Raw genomic sequence first — 14,650 nt, 5'->3', positions numbered from 1 at the left:
TGTAGCACAGCGACGTTATGATCGCTGCTTCTGCTGTGTTTGACAGCTAAGCAGCGATCATAACAGCGACTTACAAGGTCGCTGTTACGTCACAGAAAATGGTGACGTAACAGCGATGTCGTTGTCGCTGTCGCTTAGTGTGACACCAGCTTAAAGGTACCATCACACTAAGCAACATCGCTAGCAACATCGCTGCTGAGGCACGACTTTTGTGACGTAACAGCGATGTTGCTAGCGATGTTGTTGTGTGTGACATCCAGCATCAACCTGGCCCCTGCTGTGAGGTCGCTGGTTGTTGCTGAATGTTCTGGACCATTTTTTAGTTGCTGCTCTCCCGCTATGAAGCACACATCGCTGTGTGTGACAGTGAGAGAGCAACCACTGAATGTGCAGTGAGCAGGGAGCCGGCTTCTGAGGACGCTGGTAACCAATGTAAATATTGGGTAACCAAGGAGCCCTTTCCTTGGTTACCCGATATTTACCTTGGTTACCAGCGTCCGCCGCTCTCACGCTGTTAGTGCCGGCTCCCTGCTCACATAGCCAGACTACACATTGGGTAATTAACCCGATGTCTACTCTGGCTAGGAGTGCAGGGAGCCAGCGCTAAGCGGTGTGCGCTGGTAACCAAGGTAAATATCGGGTTGGTTACCCGATATTTACCTTAGTTATCAAGCGCAGCATCGCTTCCACGCGTCGCTGCTGGCTGGGGGCTGGTCACTGGTTGCTGGTGAGATCTGCCTGTGTGACAGCTCACCAGCAACCCGTGTAGCGACGCTCCAGCGATCCCTGCCAGGTCAGGTTGCTGGTGGGATTGCTGGAGCATCGCTTAGTGTGACGGTACCTTAAAGTCCATTCATGTATCAAGTGTCCAGGCGGAGTTGGACTCTTCTGCCCACCTAAGGGGCTGATCCCAGGAGAGAAGAACAATGAGACTAATTAATGCCCCCCTTAGGTGGGCAGAAGAGTCAGTTACGTTCAGTTAGTTGGATCCCGGCTGGAGAAGGACTAGGATCTATTGCTTAGGCTGGATCCTAGAGCCTGTGTATGAACTGTCACAGACTGGAGATCAGTGGCCACGTGGGATTGCGTTTTGTTGTTCACCCTTTTGGACTCAAGAAACTCATATAAGGACCATTGCCATATTTTCCCTGGCATTGGAATACCGGAAGGTGCCCCTGGATCTTTTGTTTTGTTGTGGACTCCTTGCAGACTTTAAGGATTTATATTTGTTTGGTGCTTTATCTTTGTGGTTCCAATAAAGCCCTTTGGATTGTTCCTTGGCCTGGTGTCCCATACTGCTCTGCCGCATACCCCGTCACACAATGTCTCTTGGTCTCCTGGCAGTTAGATGCAAGTGTCGGACCTGCCCTGCCATGAAAGGTATGGGCGCAGCTCCACATCTGCTAATAGTATGTCAATGAGCAAGAAGGGGTTAAATATATTGTGATCATCAAGTATAATAAAACAAAAAACAGCACAATTCATGATTATGACAATAGTTTTACCTGATAAACTGAAGTTTGACTGATGAAGATTCCTGATTGGTGGTGGAGGCTGGGGTTTGGAGGGTGATGATTTAGCTGATGGGGCGGGGGTTATATACTTTGGATTAGCTGGAACTTCATAAACTGGTCCATCATACATCCCGCGGGACACGGCTTGCAATCCGCTCACCTATAATATATGCGCTAATTATAATAATAATAGATACACCCGAAACCAAATATAATTAACAATAGTGCAGCCGTCAGATCCCAGGATGCGTGGGATGATGTAAATGTTCGGTTTCTTTTTACCTCATATGATGTGGTGTGAGGTCAACTTTATGGAAATTCGGTGCCTAAATAATACTCCCATACAACTGCATAAATAAAAATGCTATACAATACAATCCACTGAAAAAATATTCTTTGGGTGCCAAGTAGCTGTGCCCTACCAAGCCTGGATCAATATCGCCATATAGTATTCAAATACTATCAGTGTTGAGGAAATAACAGCTACTTACATATAGTATATGTAGAAAAAAGTGATTAATGAATATACTGTATAAGGTGTCATCCGCCCTTGGGTACATTTTTTTTCTTAATTGCATGTATGTTTGTAAAAAATCATTTTCATATTTAAGTTTTATCATACACTAGCTGTAATACCCAGCATTGCCCGAGATAGTAACTAAGTGTGTCTCTCTCCACTCTCCCTCTCTGTCTGTCTTGCTCTCTTTGACTGTTTGTGTCTCTGACTGTCTGTCCCTGTATGTCTGTCTGTCTCTCTGTCTGTCTCTCTCTGTCTGTCTCGGTCAGTAGTTTCTGTCTGTCTGTCTCTTGTCTTTCTGCCCATGTCTCTTTCTGTCTCTGTCTCTTTCTGTCGCTGTCTCTCTGTTTCTCCCTCTGTCTTTCCTTGTCTGTCTGTCTCGCTTTCTGTTTCTACCTCTGTCTCTCCTTGTCTGTCTCTATATCTTTCTCTCTCTGTCAGTCTCGTTCCCTGACAGTCTCGTTCGCTGACAGTCTCGTTCGCTGACAGTCTCGTTCGCTGACAGTCTCGTTCGCTGACAGTCTCGTTCCCTGACAGTCTCGTTCCCTGTCAGTCTCGTTCCCTGACAGTCTCGTTCCCTGACAGTCTCGTTCCCTGACAGTCTCGTTCCCTTTCAGTCTCGTTCCTTGACAGTCTCGTTCCCTGACAGTCTCGTTCCCTGTCAGTCTCGTTCCCTGTCAGTCTCGTTCCCTGTCAGTCTCTGTCCGTCTCTCCACTGATATCATATTACCTCACACATAAGCATATTATACTAAGAATGTCCTTCGTTGCCTATAGCAACTAAACACAGCTCCTATTAATAACCTGTAGCTCTCATCTCCATTGACTTTAATGTAAGCAGATTTTTTGACGAATAACTGTAAAGTGCGGGGTTAAATTTTCCCCTCAAAACATCGTCTATGACGTTCCCTGAGTCAAATGAAGTGGCTGTACAAAATTTTGTGATTGTAAATGTGACGGTGCGGATTCCTTTGGCGGACATACATACACTTAGCTTTATATATTAGATTTTGCACCATTTTCCTTTTATAGCATGTGTGTTGCACTTTCTATGGCTGAGCTAAGAATGAGCTAACTGATAATCTGTCAGTGTAACGGTCTAATAGAGCTTTTAACTCTCTAATCTTTTAGTTTTTTTACACTCCTCCCAGCTGATTGCTGACCACAGACAAAATGTGCAGGGAAATAAAGGTAAGCACAAATTTTCCAAGAAAACCAAAAATAATAATAATAATAAAAATAAAGTTTATTTATATAGCGCCAACATATTCCGCAGCACTTTACAATCCGGTGGGGGGGTTGTATAGATAAATACAAAACAGTACATAATTCAACAGCTACAGTAGGAATGAGGGCCCTGCTCGAAAGCTTACAATCTATGGGGAAGAAGGGGGACACAACAGGTGAAGCACACTTGTAGATCTGGCCGGCCATCGTTATGCTAGTTTATTGGTTACATATAAAGATTAATGATCTGGTCTTTAGACAGTAACCTTTTGGGTGCCCTTATGTGCTTTTGGTTGTATGTAGGATGTGAGGACAGAAATAGGAGAGAGAAGGTTACGAGTGGCATTTAGAAGGTGGAACGGGGGAGAGTTAGGTTAGTAAGTTATTATGATAAGCTTGTCTGAAGAGAAGTGTTTTTAATGTATGCTTAAAAACTTGGGGGCTGGATATTAGTCGCATTCTTTGGGGTAGTGCATTCCAGAAAACTGGCGAGGCACAAGAAAAGTCTTGGAGACGGAGGTGTGAGGTTCATATTATGGAGGAGGTTAGTCTAAGATCATTTGCGGAACGAAGGGGGCGGGTAGGATGATAGACAGAGATGAGGGATGAGATATATGGTGGTGCAGAGCTGTGGAGAGCTTTGTGGGTGAGGGATATGAGTTTCTATTGTATTCTGTAGCCGATAGGTAGCCAGTGTAGTGACTGGCACAAGGTGGAGGCATCGGTGAAGCGGTTGGACAGGAATATGACCCTGGCAGCTGCATTCAAGATGGATTGGAGAGGGGAGAGTTTGGTCCGAGGGAGACCAATCAATAAAGAGTTGCAGTAATCCAGGCGGGAATGAATAAGAGCGACAGTAAGGGTTTTTGTAGTTTCAAAAGTAAGAAATGGTCGGATTCTGGAGATGATTTTGAGATGTAGGTGACGTGTGCAAGTGAGTGTATATGGGGAATGAAGGAGAGTTCTGAGTCAAATATGACCCCAAGACAGCGAGCATGCTGCTTGGGAATAATGATTAAATCATCGAAGGTAATTGAGATGTCGGGTGTAGGTTGGTTGGTAGAGGGGGGAAACACAAGAAACTCAGTTTTGGAGAGATTCAGCTTCAGATAGAGGGAGGACATGCTTTGACAGACAATCTCTGGTATTTTGTAACAAAGCAGGTGTGATGATTGGAGATGATGTATATAATTGGGTGTCATCAGCATAGAAGTGGTATTGGAAACCGAATCTGCTCATGGTTTGTCCAATAGGGGCGGTGTATAGAGAGAAGAGGAGGGGAACCAAGACTGAGCCTTGAGGAACCCCGAAAGTGAGGGGGAGAGGAGTGGAGTAAGAGCCAGCAAAGGAAACAGTGAAGGAGCGGTCGGAGAGATAGGAGGAGAACCAGGCGAGAGCGGTGTCCTTGAGGCCAATAGAGCGGAGCATGGTGAGGAGAAGTTGGTGATCCACAGTGTCAAAAGCAGCTGAGAGATCCAAGAGAAACAATAGGGAATAGTGGCCTTTAGATTTTGCTGTTAATAGATCATTAGAGAGTTTGGTGAGGGCCGTTTCGGTGGAGTGTAAAGAGCGGACACCAGATTGAGAGGGATCAAGAGAAGGGAATTTTGTTTACTTACCGTAAATTCCTTTTCTTCTAGCTCCAATTGGGAGACCCAGACAATTGGGTGTATAGCTACTGCCTCCGGAGGACACACAAAGTATTACACTTAAAAGTGTAAAGCCCCTCCCCTCTGCTATACACCCTCCCGTGCATCACGGGCTCCTCAGTTTTGGTGCAAAAGCAGGAAGGAGGAAACTTATAAATTGGTCTAAGGTAAATTCAATCCGAAGGATGTTCGGAGAACTGAAACCATGAACCAAAAGAACAATTCAACATGAACAACATGTGTACACAAAAGAACAACAGCCCGAAGGGAACAGGGGCGGGTGCTGGGTCTCCCAATTGGAGCTAGAAGAAAAGGAATTTACGGTAAGTAAACAAAATTCCCTTCTTCTTTGTCGCTCCATTGGGAGACCCAGACAATTGGGATGTCCAAAAGCAATCCCTGGGTGGGTAAAAGAATACCTCGATAAAAAGAGCCGAAAAACGACCCCCTCCCACAGGTGGGCAACTGCCGCCTGCAGGAGTCGCCTACCTAGGCTGGCATCTGCCGAATCATCGGCATGCACCTGATAGTGATTCGAGAAAGTGTGCAGACTCGACCAGGTAGTCGCCTGACACACCTGCCGAGCCGTAGCCTGGTGCAGCAATGCCCAGGACGCACCCATGGCTCTGGCGGAATGGGCCTCCAGCCTGAAGGGACCGGAAGCCCAGCAGAACGGTAGGCTTCAAGAATTGGTTCCTTGATCCACTGAGCCAAGTTGACTTGAAAGCCTGCGACCCTTTACGCTGGCCAGCGACAAGGACAAAGATCGCATCCGAGCGGCGCAGGGGCGCCATACGAGAAATGTAGAGTCTGAGTGCTCTCACCAGACCTAACAAGAACAAATCCTTTTCACCTCGGTGAACTGGATGAGGACACAACGAGGGTAAGGAGATGTCCTGATTGAGATGAAAAGGGAATACCACCTTAGGGAGGAATTCCGGAACCGGACGCGGAACCACCTTGTCATGGTGAAACACCAGGAAAGGAGCTTTGCATGATAACGCTGCCAACTCAGACACTCTCCGAAGTGAGGTGACTGCTACTAGAAAAAACCACTTTCTGCGAAAGACATGTGAGCGAAATATCCCTCACGACAAACCCTTTTCCAATCCGGATTGAAGAAGGACAGAAAAGTGGGCCAAGCAAATGGCCAGGGAGAAAAACCCCTGAGCAGAGCACCACGACAGGAATATTTTCCACGTCCTGTGGTTGATCTTGGCGGACGTTGTTTTCCTAGCCTGTCTCATAGTGGCAATGACCTCTTGAGAAAATCCTGAAGACGCTAGGATCCAGGACTCAATGGCCACACAGTCAGGTTGAGGGCCGCAGAATTCAGATAGAAAAAACGGCCTTTGAGACAGCAGATCTGGTCGGTCTGGCAGTGCCCACGGTTGGCCGACCGTGAGATGCCACAGATCCGGGTACCACGACCTCCTCGGCCAGTCTGGAGCGACGAGGATGGCGCGGCGGCAGTCGGCCCTGATCTTGCGTAACACTCTGGGCAAAAGTGCCAGAGGAGGAAACACATAAGGAAGCCGAAACTGCGACCAATCCTGAACTAAGGCGTCTGCCGCCAGAGCTCTGTGATCTTGAGATCGAGCCATGAATGTTGGGACCTTGTTGTTGTGCCGTGACGCCATTAGGTCGACGTCCGGTATCCCCCAGCGGCAACAGATCTCCTGAAACACGTCCGGGTGAAGGGACCATTCCCCTGCGTCCATGCCCTGGCGACTGAGAAAGTCTGCTTCCCAGTTTTCTACGCCCGGGATGTGAACTGCGGATATGGTGGATGCTGTGGTTTCCACCCACAGCAGAATCCGCCGGACTTCCTGGAAGGCTTGCCGACTGCGTGTCCCACCTTGGTGGTTGATGTAAGCCACCGCTGTGGAGTTGTCCGACTGAATTCGGATCTGCTTGCCTTCCAGCCACTGCTGGAACGCTTTTAGGGCAAGATACACTGCCCTGATCTCCAGAACATTGATCTGAAGTGAGGACTCTTGCTGAGTCCACGTACCCTGAGCCCTGTGGTGGAGAAAAACTGCTCCCCACCCTGACAGACTCGCGTCCGTTGTGACCACCGCCCAGGATGGGGGTAGGAAGGATTTTCCCTTCGATAATGAGGTGGGAAGAAGCCACCCCCGAAGGGAAGCTTTGGTTGCCTGAGAGAGGGAGACGTCCCTGTCTAGGGACGTCGGCATCCTGTCCCACTTGCGTAGGATGTCCCATTGAAGTGGACGCAGGTGAAACTGCGCGAAAGGGACTGCTTCCATTGCTGCCACCATCTTCCCCAGGAAGTGTATGAGGCGCCTCAAGGGGTGCGACCGACCTTGAAGGAGAGATTGCACCCCTGTCTGTAGTGAACGCTGTTTGTCCAGCGGAAGCTTCACTATCGCTGGAAGAGTATGAAACTCCATGCCAAGAAATGTCAGCGATTGGACCGGTGTCAGATTTGACTTTGGAAAATTGATGATCCACCCGAAACTCTGGAGAATCTCCAGAGTAACGTTGAGGCTGTGTTGGCATGCCTCTTGAGAGGGTGCCTTGACCAGCAGATCGTCTAAGTAAGGTATCACCGCAACTACTGTAGCCATGACCTTGGTGAAAACTCTTGGGGCTGTCGCCAGGCCGAACGGCAGTGCCGCGAACTGAAGGTGTTCGTCTTTTATGGCGAAGCGCAAGAAGCGCTGATGCTCTGGAGCAAATGGTACGTGGCGATAAGCATCCTTGATATCAATCGATGCTAGGAAATCTCCTTGGGACATTGAGGCGATGACGGAGCGGAGGGAGTCCATCCGGAACCGCCTGGTCCTTACGTGTTTGTTGAGCAGTTTTAGGTCCAAAACAGGACGGAAGGACCCGTCCTTCTTTGGAACCACAAACAGGTTGGAGTAGAAACCGTTACCCTGTTGCTGAAGAGGAACCGGGACCACCACTCCTTCTGCTTTCAGAATGCCCACCGCCTGCAGAAGAGCCTCGGCTCGCTCGGGAGGCGGAGATGTTCTGAAGGATCGAGTCGGAGGACGAGAGCTGAACTCTATCCTGTAACCGTGAGACAAAATGTCTCCCACCCAACGGTCTTTTACTTGTGGCAGCCAGGTGTCGCAAGGCGGGAGAGCCTGCCACCGACCGAGGATGCGGTGTGAGGAGGCCGTAAGTCATGAGGAAGCCGCCTTAGTAGCGGCACCTCCGGCGGTCTTTTTAGGGCGTGATTTAGACCGCCATGTGTCGGAGTTCCTCTGATCCTTCTGAGGCCTTTTGGACGAGGAGAATTGGGACCTGCCCGTACCCCGAAAGGACCGAAACCTCGACTGTCCCCTCCTCTGTTGGGGTGTTTTTGGTTTGGCCTGGGGTAAGGATGTTTCCTTTCCCTTGGATTGTTTGATGATTTCATCCAATCTCTCACCAAACAAGCGGTCGCCAGAAAATGGCAAACCAGTTAAGCACTTTTTGGAAGCCGAATCTGCCTTCCATTCCCGTAGCCACAAGGCCCTGCGTATTGCCACCGAATTGTCGGCTGCAACCGCCGTACGGCTCGCAGAGTCCAGGACAGCATTAATAGCGTAGGACGCAAATGCCGACGTTTGAGAGGTTATGGACGCCACCTGCGGCGCAGACGTACGTGTGAGTGCGTCAATTTGCGCCTGACCAGCTGAGATAGCTTGGAGTGCCCATACGGCTGCGAATGCCGGAGCAAAGGACGCGCCGATAGCTTCATAGATGGATCTCATTAGGAGTTCTATCTGTCTGTGGCAATTTTGAGCGTGGACCCGTCCGCCACTGTCATAAGACGTTTAGAGCCACGTCCGGACAGAGTCCTGGGTTGCGACCTCGGCCCCATCCTCTAGAGGGTCCTCAAGCTGAAACCCTTGAAGAAGTCGGGGAAGATTCCAAGCAAGGCTGCTTAGCCGGACTGGGACTGCGTTCGTGCCGGAGTACCCCACGTCATAACTAGAGGCCACCCCAGGAACACGCTTCGTCGCAGACCGACAGAGGCCTGGGGCGATCTCGCAGTGCCCGGGGCCTGTTTAAGGGACCGGTCTGGACTGCAAACTCCTAGTCTCTTAGCCGACCACTTGTCCATAGCCTGAGACATGGATAGGGAAAATGACCCAGAGAGTTTCTTAGCAAGCTGTAACTCTGTCCCTGCCGCTTGGACCGGGAACGCCGGCGAAGCTGTTATCTGTGCAGTGCCTGTAATATAGGCGCACAAGAGGTTAAAATAAGCCAGTGTTTTGGCACCCTTACTCTTTAAGAGCAGACAACAGCCTGTCGTCCGCAGAGTAATCAGTGAGGGTATACAGCCAAAAACAATAATGCTGCCGAACAGTGAAATCATATAGATAGACACATATATATATATATATATATATATATACACTGCGGCACCCAGGGGGTGACAACGCCCTAGGAAGACCACCTTTGAAAAACTGCCCAGTGCTCAGTGAGGGGGAAGGAGGATAGCAACGTATGCTCCAGCCCTCCCTACGTTATGATGCAGGTGTCTGCAGGAATCCGGTGGTCTATAGGGATCAGTGCGGGGGGGCGGAGGACAGCGAGGTGTGCTCCAGCCCTCACTGTCGGCAACCCACGGACCCTCCCGCCCCTCTCCCTGACTGGCAGGCTCAGGGGCGGGAGTGTTAACCCACTAGGCCGCAAAAGCCGGGGATTCAAGTAAAACCGCGGCCGGCAAACATGCATGGTCGGCGCGGTAGTCCCGGACAAAGAATGCCCACCGCAATCGCAGCTGCGTCTGAGGCCAAGGTGCTTCAGGCACCGTGCCAACGGGGACACAGAGTACCTGTAGCTGCAGGGAGTCCCTGACGATACTCCGTCTCCGGCAGGGTAGCCCTCAGATTCTCTGACCCGGATCTCCCTCAGCTGCAGCCAGAATGTTGAAAAAACATGGCCGACGGCGTTCTCTGAGGAGGAGGGAGGCATGGGCGTGTTCACACAAAAGTGCGGGAATCTGGTGCCTCAGCGTGGGTAGTGAGGGGGGCGGAGGACAGCTCAATGTACTACAGCCCTCACTGTCGGCGTCACACCGACCGTCCCGCCCTTTTTCCTGACTGGCAGGTCTGAGGGCGGGAGAATCCCATACTAGGCCGCAAAAAACAGGGGATTAAAGTTGAAATCGCGGCCGACCAGCAGTGCACGGTCGGCGCGGTAGTCCCGGACCCACACGCACGCCGCAGACGCTGCAGCGTCTGTGCCCAAGGTGCTTTATGCGCCGTCCCAACGGGGACACAGAGCCCCCGGAATATGCGTTACTAGGCAGAAGCCGGAGACTAGAGTGTAAGCGCAGCCGGCCACAAGCGCGGTCCCGGCGCACTAACACGCCCAGCAGTGCTGCAGCGTGTACGACACAAGCGCGCCATGCGCCGTCCCCAAGGGGATACAGAGTACCTCGCAGTAGCAGGGCCATGTCCCTGACGATACTCAGCTCCTGTCCAGCAGATTCCCAGGGGCTGCGGAGGGAGCACGGTCCCAGTGTCTAGAGACCGATTATGGATCCCACTTCATCCAGAGCCCTGCAGGGATGGGGAAGGAAAAACAGCATGTGGGCTCCAGCCTCCGTACCCGCAATGGGTACCTCAACCTTAACAACACCCGACCAGAGTGGGGTGAGAAGGGAGCATGCTGGGGGCCCTATATGGGCCCACTTTTCTTCCATCCGAAATAGTCAGCAGCTGCTGCTGACTAAGTTGTGGAGCTATGCTTGCAGGTGTGCCTCCTTCGCACAAAGCTTAAAAACTGAGGAGCCCGTGATGCACGGGAGGGTGTATAGCAGAGGGGAGGGGCTTTACACTTTTAAGTGTAATACTTTGTGTGTCCTCCGGAGGCAGTAGCTATACACCCAATTGTCTGGGTCTCCCAATGGAGCGACAAAGAAAGTGAGTTTTCAGATAAATAGCGGAATAGCTGAGAGTGGACCAAGCATTCCAGGAGCTTAGAGATAAAGGGAAGGTTAGAGACTGGTCTGTAGTTAGCCACTGTAAAATATATGATAGCGCATATGAGAAGCACCCGTGAGATAGGAGATTTATGTTTGTTTAACAGAACTACTCACCTTGTCAGGTTGTGCGCCCTCGCACAACCTCGGTGATGGATGTGTAAATCCTCTGGGGAATGAGGGGCTGTCTCGGCTGGCGTTATCTGATGTTAGGCTGGGTGGACCTGGAGAGATGACTAATGACACCTGAGGATAGCAAGTGGATCTTGCTGAAACGCGTTGTGAAAACAAGAGCTTTATTTTATTATTTTGTCACAAATAAAGCTCTCTTAATTCCAAGAAAACTAAAGACTAATAGATCTATTACTAGCGCTCAAAAGACCGGTTTTTACTTTTCACATATGGTCTGTAGTTAGCGGCACAGTTCTGATTGAGGGAAGGTTTTTTTAAGTAGAGGGGTTATGATGTTATGTTTAAATGATGAAGGAAAGATACCTGATGAAAAAGAGAGGTTAAACATTTTGGTTAGACATTTAGTGACAGCTGGGGAGAGAGCCTGAAGGAGATGTGAGGGAAGAGGGTCACTGGTGCACGTTGTTGGGCGGGAAGAGGCAAGGAAACGCGTCACTTCTTCTTCTGTGACAGGCTCGAATATTGATAGTGAGCTTGAGGTACAGAAGAGGAGGGGATCCAGGCTCCAAGGGGATTTTTCAAAGATATCTTTGCGGATGTCGTTGATCTTTTGTAAGAAGAAAGTGGCCAGATCGTCAGAGCTTAGGTTGGTGACCGGGGTCTGTGCTTTAGGGCTCAGGAGGGAGTGGAAGGTTTCAAAGAGTCGTTTAGGATTGTTAACTAGTGAAGTGATGAGATTGGTAAAGTATACTTGTTTAGCCAGATGGAGAGCAGAGTTGTAGGTTTTGAGCATGAACTTATAGTGGATGAAGTCTCCAGCTGAAAAGGATTTTCTCCACAGACTCTCAGCACACCTCGAGCAGCGCTGTAGGAAACGTGTTTGAAGCGTGTGCCAGGGCTGCCGCTGCCTGTGTGTTTTTATTCTGCATGTAGCTGGTGCAGCTTCATCCAGGGCACTCTGCAATGTCTTATTATAATGTGACACTGCAGAGTCTGCACAGAAGAGAGAGGAGATAGGAGCCAAGGATGACTGCAAATTGTTCATTAGCAGCTGGGTATTGATGGCGCTCCTAAAAAGGATTTTTAGCCCTAAATGCATGTATGTAAGGTGGACAACACCTTAATTATAACAAATAATATTAATATATGTAGTGGTTGTAAATGTAGGTGGTCACACAGCTTGTGTCCTTCCATTAGGAGGCAAGGTTGATGCTCTTGTGGTTATCCCGGGGACAGAAAGCGTTAGAAGTCAGTCCAAGTCAGATTTACTCTAGAAATTAATGCTGTCACCATACATAAAGGTGCTGAGGATATGATGGACATACCTTGTTTCTTGTCTTGATGCGCTGATAAATATATTCTGGGAATGGTTTCCGGGGAATAAACCGTCCCATTCCTTGGTTGACATGTAGGTTTCCATCTTCAAACACAATCTTTCCCTGGCTGATGACAATGAGCGGGGCCCCATGGCACTCCATTCCTTCAAAGATGTTGTATTCTACCGCCTGTCAATGACAATAAAAAATACACTTATCCCATTTATTCATCTATGATCATTATTACATATTACACTGAGACCCCGTTTCTTCTCCTGGCTTCCTTGTAGCAGAGGAGGTGTCGGACCTCCATATGGACAAGGGCATAGAAGGCCGCCCCCCTCTGCACCCACTGTAGTTACCATCACATAACCTTAAACTTACAGATTTGTGACTTTTTGCTGAAATTGTTTTCATCTTGTCAGGATCCCAAATAACCACATCAGCATCGGAGCCGACGGCAATTCTCCCTTTCCTTGGATAGAGGTTGAATATTTTAGCAGCGTTTGTACTAGTGACTGCGACAAACTGGTTCTCGTCCATCTTACCGTTGGCCTGTGACAAGAAGAAGGAATATGATTGCATAATTGACATTACATTACTGTGACGAGGAATAGCAGATGACATGTAAAGAGCCGCTATATTGTCAGACGTACCGTAGTGGTGTAGAGCCAGTGGGGCACAAATACACAAAAGTATTGGGATACACACCCTAGTCACTAAATACAGGTTTCTCATTCAGTACTATTGCCCAACAGTCCATAACATCCAGTCCCCAGTATATATCATTCAGCCCCTGGCGCCAGGGTAAAATTTTCTGCCCCATTGTCCTCGGTGTATAACATCTGGCTCCTTGCCCCGGTGTACACCATCCAGCCCCTCACCCCCCCGGTGTATAACATCTGACCCCTCGCCCCCAGTGTATAACATCAGGACCCTTGCCCCCAGTGTATAACATCTGGCCCCATTGCAACCCGCATATAAAATCCGCCCCCAATGTAAAACATCCGGCCCCTCGCCCCCCGATGTATAACATCCGGCCCCTCGCTCCCAGTGTATAACATCCGGCCCCTCGTCCCCAGTGTATAGTGTGACGCCCTGGACCCCAGGGGTCACAGAATAACATCACACACACACACACAACCTCCCCTGGTAGGGAACATCCGTCAAACAAAAACCCTTGTTGCCCCCCTCCAGGGTCTGATGTCCACACCAGGTGGGGCGGAGCCAGGCGGTTGGACCCACCCACCGAGGAGTTCACAGGCCTGGAGGCGGGAAAAAGTAGAGAGTTGGAGTGAGCAATTGAGTTTTGGAGTTGAGGAGTGAGGTAGTGACTGTGTGTGTCTGGGTTGGAGCCCAGGCACCATCAGCAAGGTCGGCAGACGGTGGTGGCCGTCTGCAGGAGTTAGTGGACGTCTGCGGAACCGTAGGACCGGGGTCGGGCGGTGGCCCGCCGGTACTGAACCGGGGAGCGGATTGAAGATAAGCACCAAGGCAGGGTACTCAGACCCCAACTAGGCTCGGAATCCGCCGTAAAGGTCAAATTCTCTGATTGCGGTCTGGACCTCAGGGGTTCATTCCCACCCAAGTCCCGTCAGAAGGCAACAGCCCAAACCGTCCGGATAAGAGCCACCGCCAACGGCCAGAGATCCAAGGGCCAGCGCCTGCGGGCAAAACGGGCTCTCCCGACACGTACAAGCCGGGGAGCGGACCACCCGTGGGAATCCATAGGGGTCAAACACTTACACACAGGTGCAGGGAAAGACAGCCGCCATCAACCCGTCCTGGGAGAGTGAAGACGCCGCAGCCGACTGCAGGCCCCGTCCATCCAGCCGTTTGGTTTACCAGAGACTCTGTTATTGACTACCTGAGTGAGTACACCAGTGCCATCCGACACAGCGCTGAACCGTATCACTGCCCCGCTGCCGCGCTGCATCCCCGCATCGGCACCTGCACCTAGCCCCTACCCACCAACATCCATCAAACCAAACACCTCATCCCCCCCAACCGGGGCCCCGGGACCAACCACCCCTACCCACGGAGGGGCCAACACCTCAGCTGCTCCCCGCCATCGCTCCCGGGAACCCCCATCACCAGCAGCGCTGGTGCCAACCATCACCACAACCCTGTGGGTGGCGTCACAACCGACATCCCACCACCAAAACTCCCCCCTTTTCACTCGTGGGCGAGGAGGCGTTGCTCGAGCCCCCGGGTCCGGCCCCGTGCTCGAGCCACCGAGGAGCAGAAGCACCGGACCCGAGCGCCAGAGATTCCCCCAGGCAAGCGGCGTTCCCGAAAACCCCTCTCCGCCCGCGACATAACATCCGGCCTCTCGTCCCCAGTGT

At 50.6% G+C, this 14,650-nt stretch overlaps 1 protein-coding gene across 3 annotated transcripts in view; it reads right to left on the bottom strand.

The window, feature by feature from the left end:
• Nucleotides 1–14,650, bottom strand: part of CRMP1 (collapsin response mediator protein 1) — a 116,758-nt gene that overhangs the window by 5,306 nt on the left and 96,802 nt on the right. For 2 of the 3 annotated variants that reach the window (XM_075346878.1, XM_075346880.1), the window contains exons 11-14: nucleotides 12,690–12,860; nucleotides 12,315–12,494; nucleotides 10,975–11,103; nucleotides 1,506–1,674 (exon numbers count right to left, since the gene is read on the bottom strand). In XM_075346878.1, coding sequence (XP_075202993.1) covers nucleotides 1,506–1,674; nucleotides 10,975–11,103; nucleotides 12,315–12,494; nucleotides 12,690–12,860 — 649 coding nt within the window. The remainder of the gene's footprint in view (nucleotides 1–1,505; nucleotides 1,675–10,974; nucleotides 11,104–12,314; nucleotides 12,495–12,689; nucleotides 12,861–14,650) is intronic. The other variant, XM_075346879.1, reaches the window with a different exon arrangement.

Source organism: Anomaloglossus baeobatrachus, chromosome 1 (genome assembly GCF_048569485.1).
Source record: "Anomaloglossus baeobatrachus isolate aAnoBae1 chromosome 1, aAnoBae1.hap1, whole genome shotgun sequence".
NCBI lineage: Eukaryota > Metazoa > Chordata > Amphibia > Anura > Aromobatidae > Anomaloglossus > Anomaloglossus baeobatrachus.
This window is presented reverse-complemented; position numbering and strand designations above follow the sequence as displayed.